At 38.9% G+C, this 7,811-nt stretch overlaps 1 protein-coding gene across 4 annotated transcripts in view; it reads right to left on the bottom strand.

The window, feature by feature from the left end:
* The window catches only part of PPP1R9A (protein phosphatase 1 regulatory subunit 9A), a 142,562-nt gene that overhangs the window by 6,795 nt on the left and 127,956 nt on the right, over window positions 1-7,811 (bottom strand). For 3 of the 4 annotated variants that reach the window (XM_030511039.1, XM_030511042.1, XM_030511034.1), the window contains exons 16-19: window positions 6,498-6,696; window positions 3,813-3,932; window positions 1,941-1,964; window positions 559-741 (exon numbers count right to left, since the gene is read on the bottom strand). In XM_030511039.1, coding sequence (XP_030366899.1) covers window positions 559-741; window positions 1,941-1,964; window positions 3,813-3,932; window positions 6,498-6,696 — 526 coding nt within the window. The remainder of the gene's footprint in view (window positions 1-558; window positions 742-1,940; window positions 1,965-3,812; window positions 3,933-6,497; window positions 6,697-7,811) is intronic. The other variant, XM_030511045.1, reaches the window with a different exon arrangement.

The raw sequence follows: 7,811 nt of genomic DNA, 5'->3' as shown, positions 1-7,811 counted from the left end.
AATTCTGAAAGGAAACACTAAACCTGGACTTTCAGATCTGCTGAGCTTTCCACAACTCCTTCTTGTAATTATTTTTGACAAAAGTAGGCTCATATTTTCACTACATGAAAGAATGCATACTTTATACATCAAAACTGGTTTTAGTTCTAACAGTGCAACAGGTGTCAGCTTATGCCTCCAGTCTCCCACTAATCCATCTTGCAGTTGCTATTTCTGATGTATGTCTATTTACTACCTTCTCTGAATCACCCTTTCACAAAACAGCTGGAAGAGAAATACATGCATACGAATACCACTTCTACACATGCAAATATAGGTACTTTATATACACCTAGAGTTTTGACAAAACAAATGCCCTCTACTCCTGAAGCTTCTGAATCCATATGGGAATTTCTTAAAGTGTTGCTGTGGCTTTCTGCTCTGTGTTTATTACTCTAGCCTATCAGCACTCCACACAAAGAGATACACTGCTTTCTGACTGAATAGTTACTCCCTTTAAGATTACCTGAAGTGACAACAAATACTACAGTTAGTCTTGAAGTCCAGTGAGTCAATTACCTTGAGCTTACTCCCATCCAGCTGAAGGAGATGCTCCCCGTTAATGTTTTGGGCACTGAATTCGGAAACATACTGCTCAAGGTTCAGGCTCATTAACCAGTGGGACACCTGCTGCACGCTCCACTCCTGAACAGCGCGACTCTGACACTGACTGTGCTTAGGAGACTGGCCATCGTCAAGGATCTGTGACAAAAACACGCTGCATTATTATTAAAAGGGTAACACAATGAATAACAACATTTTTGTGTACAAACCGCCAGCATTACAGCAAAGGTATATCTGTGCTATCTTTACACTACAGTAATAACAATTTCACACTGCTGTATCACATCTGTATCTAACCAGACACCTAAGAATTGCCACAAGGTACCCAAAAAGTCTTCTATCTATAAATAGAAGAAGATAAAGGAACTGACATTCCTTTTAACCCAAACAGGAACTGAAATGGCCAGGTGGCACAATTCAAAACAGGTATGCTTTCGTGCCCTCACAAGATTTTTATCCTTCAAATTAGAACATTTCTAAAGGATGCGTTGAATTCTGCATTCTACTTCCTGGGCTCATTCACAGACTTTTATGATATTTTTAAGCTATAATCAAGAAATTCAGGGAGGGGGAACCTCAGAAACCCACTCTACAGTTCAAAGTGATGACATCAAACAACCAGTGAGACTGATAGTATCTATGGAAGACTATGAGATGACACAGAGGAGGGGTAAGGAACACAAAGCAATCCCACAGCCCTGGCCCTGCTCTCATCACTTTGTGCCACTGCTGCTGCAGAGGAAAGCATGAACAAAGCACCAAGAGGGGCAGGCGGGGTGTCAGCTGCTGGGGCAGCCCCACATCCCTGCCCTGCCACTTTATTTCACCCAGGGGTATGTCAGTGGGGCCTAAAACAAGAGCTACTCTGTCCCAGCCATGGTCAGCAAAGCAGCTGCTATGGGCTGCAGCAGCTGCCCGCTGTTAGAGCAGCTTTTACGCTGTGTTAGATGATGCTGGGAGCTCTATCAGCTTCTGGCTGAGCAGTTCTCAGGGCTGGGGAAAAGATGGTTCAAGCACTCTCTTTTCCTTCTCCTATTGCCAGCAGGAGCTCAGTGCAGCTGATGCTTGGCCTGGTGGATTTGCTCTGACACAAACCCTCCGCCCCCTTCCAACATACTGCAAAATCTGCAATTTGCTATGGCCTTGAAAACTGCTAGCAGAAAGGAGAGGGGAACTCAAGACAAGCAGAGAGGAGCCAGTGACATCTGCGTGTTCTGCTCGAACAAGGGGGTTTGCCACACAACATCATAAAACAAGGAATGTGAATCCGCAAATGAGGTGGTACGTTGCCACGCGATGGTCACACGATTCACCACAACAGCACACTAGTATCTCACCTCATCATCAATCATATCCAGGCTCTGAGTGAGGGAGCAACAAAGAAATGGGAAAGAAAAGCATTATAGAAACAAAATACAGAACATGTAACAGCATGTAAAAGTTCAGGCAAGGGCAGCACCAAGATTTGCAAACAGATATGGCTACTCAAAACCAAAGAGATTTCTTAAAAAAAAATTATTTCCAGAAGCAGAGAGGTTATGTTGAAAGCTCAGCACAAATATGATTTGGCAGCTAAACCTGAGACCATGTCAGTGAAACCCCCTTAGAGTTTCTAGTCTTGACACCCTAAAACCACTGGGCATCTTCCTGATGGCTCCAATTCCAATAGCAAAAGCTCCTTTATTAGAGGAGAACAACCCTTTCACTTTTTTCATCTCCTTCAAATAATCATGATCTGCCAGAGAAGCCTGAGTGAAGGAGTGCTTGCAGCAATAGGCTAGGAAAGGCTGAGGGGCAATGCTGGCCTAATCCCCTGCCAGAGTGGTTGTGGAAGCTTCCACTGCAGCTCTTGCTGAACATGCTGCCTGATTCAGAGGCTGCAATTTGGCAAGCAGCATAGGATGGGGAAAACACATTCATTTTTATAGACCTGTTCAGGCTCAGTATTTTAGAAGTGATAAACTAGAGAGCTGAACAAGCAAAATGAAAGCATTTTCAAGCTTTTAGTTCAATACCACTGGGAGCAGAGCACTGTCACAATAAAATACATAATATAAGGAGAACGAGACATGGTAAGAGAATGAAACATACTATTGAGATAGTATTAACACTAAATAAAGTCTAAAAGACAACTTTGTGGTTTTCAGTAATTCATGAAATATAGAATTCATAGAATTCACTCTATATGGGAGTGTCTACATTCTCCTATGATTGTTATAAATTTTTGCCCTTTATTACCTGCAGGACATAACCTCTGAAGAATGATTGGGTTTGTAGACTTGCATGTTGTCAAATGGGATTGCACGGACCAACTCTCATTCTTTAAACCCATGCAAAACATGTAGGCAGTAACAGAACAAACCTACCTATCACACAAAAAATGAGACGTATACACTTCAAGTTCCTCCTCTCTAGTAAAAAGCCCTGGCTGCAACCCCACATGAAAGATGTGAAGTTCTTAAGGAGGATTTGTAAAAGGAGAAAGACACAGGTTTCCTGAGTCCAAAGGACATGTCAGCTACTGTCAAATTGTGCAACTTCACTGACAACAGAGTTACAAAACTCGTATCTTAAGAAAAACATTTTCAATATATTTAATTCAGCTCAATTATGTCACCAATTTACAGGGTTAGGAATGCTTTTTCACATTAGCATTGTTCGAAAAAACTCTGGTTTGAAGTAACTGAATTCAAATCCACTGTGCAAAGCAAGCACGAAGAATGCAAAGTGGATTAACACATATACATTCTAACCAATGTACATACATCCAGGTACAGTAACACACATGTTATTTTAATGTATCAGGGTAAAAATTAGTCTAGATGAAAGTGCCTGACATCTCAACTATATTTACCAAACTATACTGTACGTTTATCATCTCAAAACTGTCTCAACCATGTCTAGTTTAGTGTATGTTTATATCTATCTATGGGTCCACATGTACATATTTAGAAAACATACTGAAATGTGTGAGGATATAGCATCTCTTAGAAAACAAACTGCATTCTACTTTCCTACAGTAATACCATAGGACCTTTATTTCAAGTCATTATTGTATGAACAAGAAAAATCATAACCTAGAAACCAAGATTAATTTTCTTCTCCCACTCTATTGCCTAGAAAATACCCCTTTATTATTTGAGTAATTAGGAAGCAAAATGCTAATGGAAAGAAAATAATTGTTTCACACCTTAATTTCATCAGCATACCTCATCTGACGACAGTGCTAAGGAGTGTGAGAAACCTGGAGGTTTAGGTTCTGCTCCTAAACCACTCAAATCGGCTGAACTTGTGCTGCTGGGACTGAAATCATCGTTGAACGTGAAATTCTGTGGAGAAAAAGATGAGTTAGAATGAATGAATGATCTCATATGCATATCTAAAAGGGAAATTTGCTTTCTGTCTTCCAGGTTGGCATAGTTCAGGAGTGATTTCAATCATTCACCAAACCAGTTATAATACGCATGAGGAAGCCTAAGTTTTAGTATTGTTAATATTTATAGAATACCCTGTATTTTTACCACTGTGTACTTCAAGAGACACCTTTGCCAGCTTAATGAGTCAACAAACAGCAAAGGAGTCTGAAAGCAATTTCCAGACTCCCTCTTAAGATGCTGGCTCTCATCCTCGAACTAAATTACTGCTTCCGCGGGTTAATCACTAGCATTTTATTGTCCTCCAAATATTTAGGACAAGTGTAGCACAGGCAGTAGCACAAAGAATAGGACAGAGGATTAATTAGCAGAGAGAAGTGAAAACTGCTATTGAGAGAAAACGGAGAATATCCTGTGAATACATTTCTGAGTCCAAATAATTGCCTAGAAAAGTGAAAGGAACTCTTTGCCTGTATCTTTAGAGAAAACTGAAATTGAAAGTATAAGAGATCTTTGGACATTGAGTGTTACTTACTGAACTAACAACCACAAAACAAACACCACACCTTACAGCAAAGAACGGTGAAAGAATGCATGTATTTTCCAGAAATGCAGAAAAATTACCATCAGAAGAAGACAAAAATTAACAAGTATTTCATATTAGAGTGAGAACCATGAAAAACCTCAAATCTCTGTATCTAAAAAAATAAGGACACCATGATATTCATTTAACTTGAATACACACTGTATGACAGAGAGACCTCTAATGTCCACTCTAATATCTAAATGAATATAAAATTCAATTCACTTTTGACATTCAATTTCAACAAAAAAAGGACCCAAACATCAAAATCAAAAACAACACTAAAAATGTTATCTTTTTATCCCCTCCCAAGATACTTCTTGAAAACCAGAAGTCTTTCAAAAATATCAAGTGTTGGTCCTCGTAGTGTTGATGGAAATCCAACCAAATACTGGTACACGCTGTGCTTTAAAAACCTGAATAGCAGTATAGGAACTGTTAATTTAAGAGCCTGCAAACTTTACAGAGAACATCAAAATGTTTTTGTAGTCAGTTTTTTCACACCTACATTGAGAATTTCTGTTCTGTTTTTCCAAACTCTTTATAGAGGAGAAGAAAATCAGCAGCTTCCTTAATATGCAAACTTTTAGCCCCCACAGTGTTCTTAGGCCAGGAGTTCAACAGCTCTACCTCCTGTTGTGTGAAGAACATATTTTCTAAGTACTTGGATTTTTCTTTCACCTCTATTTTGTGCAAGCTTCAGTTTTACAATGAATTGAAGTCTTTAAAATTTAGTTTTCTATAGGAAAAACACAGGATAGCCAAGGCCTGCTAATAGTTATGATAGCAAGACAACCCCCCAGAAAAACCCTCTACCTAATACTAACTGTAAAAGGAGGTGCTTTTTTCCCCATTTGAAAATTACTTTTACACAATGCTTGTTTAAAGGCACAAATAGGATTTATATGTCTAATCCTCATCTTTCTTTTTCAAAAGAAACTGGGTAACCAATTACTTTCTCCTTAAACTTCAGAGATTTCATCTGTGGTCTTCTCTATCAGTCTTGGACTGGTCAGCCCTATGTTGCTCTCCCCACCAGATAATACAAGCACAGCTATGACCTTGCACACCTTTGTGCACAGCAGAAGTTAAGGTATCACCAGCTTCTAGCACCATAAGAGTAAGAAATGCCTGTGCAAATTACTATTACGTACATGCATTTTTTGGTAGAAGACAGAGAAATTAGATTTCTGATTCATATTCCTGTACATAAAGTTGAGAACTGTATCTGTTTCTTTTTATCAGACCAATATAAAAAGTCAACTCCTACAAGTTATAAGAAGATACAGGCAGAGAAATATTTTCCAGAAGTGAAAATAAACATGAAAAAGGAAGTATATTACTATAACTAAGGGTTATTTAAGGCGTTATCATGCTGAAACATTCATGCACATAGAAAGAAATCACACAGATGTATTAAATTGCAATACTTCATGTTTACAGTTCAAGCATCTTCATATAGAAAATTAAATCCAACATCCAGCATGCATGACAGACAGATTTCATTATCGGGGGAAAAAAGGCAGATGACTGACGGCATAGAGCATTTCTTCACTTGCAAACACCTCATTTGAACATGGGTAGGTACTCCCACAATCAGTCTTGAAGAATGCAGAAAATATCCATAACTGAATACACAAATCTAGCATTTGTTCAGTGGATCCAAATGCTAATTTCCACTGGCACCACTTGCTTTTGTTACGGTACAGCACACCACAGTTACATTACGGAATTAATGTGCATTAAGACAGAGTAAAAAGGTAGAATGGGGAATGGTACAATGACAGAGATGTTCTGTTTGGATGTGCTTTTACCGTACAATGAACACCATGCTCTGTTTATTGTAGTAGTCACATATTGGCTTGTTCTTTCTCCAGAAACATGAAGCCAATTATGCCACTCAAGACAGTGGGAATAAGGTAGTTTTTATTTTCTACCTTTGACCCTTTTTTAGCTGGACTTATATTTTCAGAGAAAGGTTCAGTTGAGCTGGCAGATGATGGCAGGTTGCTGGAAGAATGGGATCCCTTGCCACTCTCTCCATACCATGTGAATGGTACACAGTGTGGGAGAGAGGAGGATCGATCTGCTACAGATCTAGCGTTTGCTGATTTCTGCAACATCTCTCTGATGGTCCTGTTTAAAAGAAAGGAGCAGGAATATGTGTTAGACTATAAAATAAGAGAAAACAAAATGCTAGAGGCAGTTAATTGTAAAAAGAGTGACATTCCTTGTAACTGTGACCAAAGAACTGAGTGGCACATGGCTGGTAGGGGCATGCCTGAAATCCCTCTTTTAGCAGAAGAAAAAAGTGGGTTCTTTTGATTCAGTTTTTTAACTTAAGCTCTCTTAGACAACATACACCCAGCAAATGGAGACAGACAGCAGCTGAAAATGCCTGTACTCCCACCGTTCAGATGTGAATCGGCTCCACTCAAGAAGCCTTGTGTTATGTTGGTACTTTTCTGAGCCCCAGTGGTAACTCAGCATGATTAAAGAGATTAGACTCAGGACTGACCCAAGTGGGCTCTGGCTCCCAGAGAATGTCTGGCTTGGATTTTGAGCACAGGCAGAATGAATCAGGTGCTTCTGTAACCATCTATGGAGATGTGCCTTTGTTACAACAGCTAAATACTGATAAAAATATTATTATCTTGAATTTAAAGTTATTAAATATTAAAAATATTAATACAGAAAAAATGAAAGAAACACTTTTGTGATATTATCAGCTCCTCTGCAGTGACAAAGATTGCAGTGGATAATGTGATCAAGGCAAAGGTAACAGTTATAAAATAAAATAAATGCCTAAATTATTCACTACATATATGTCAACAGTACAGTATGTAAATTAAAAATAACTACGACAAGTGTGCGCCTCAAAGAACTTCTGCATATGTCATATTCTCCTTTTATTTATGTTAACGTATATATTACTGTTTCAGAGCATTAAACTTGTAGTGCTCTTAGCAGCCACCAGTAAACTGCACGTATGTAAATCTCCCCTCAACTTCTACCTTCTGGAAGCTTCTAAATCATTATTATCACAATCACTAGACCTTTTTATATTGTGAAGCCTCTTTTGTGTATGGACGAAACTGAGGTTGTCAAAGGGCCCTCACCCATGGAAGCAGAAGAATCCTGCCTCCCTTTTAGCTACATAAAGAAAGGTAGATGTATCTGACCCAGTCCTGTACTTCTTCCTCATCCTCTAATCTTGCTTGAAAGCAAAAAGAAAAAACAAATGATGTTGC

The sequence above is a fragment of the Strigops habroptila genome, chromosome 1, assembly GCF_004027225.2.
Source record: "Strigops habroptila isolate Jane chromosome 1, bStrHab1.2.pri, whole genome shotgun sequence".
In the NCBI taxonomy this organism is placed as follows: Eukaryota; Metazoa; Chordata; class Aves; order Psittaciformes; family Psittacidae; genus Strigops; species Strigops habroptila.
The sequence above is the reverse complement of the archived record's forward strand: the minus strand, read 5'-3'. Positions and strand labels throughout refer to the sequence as shown.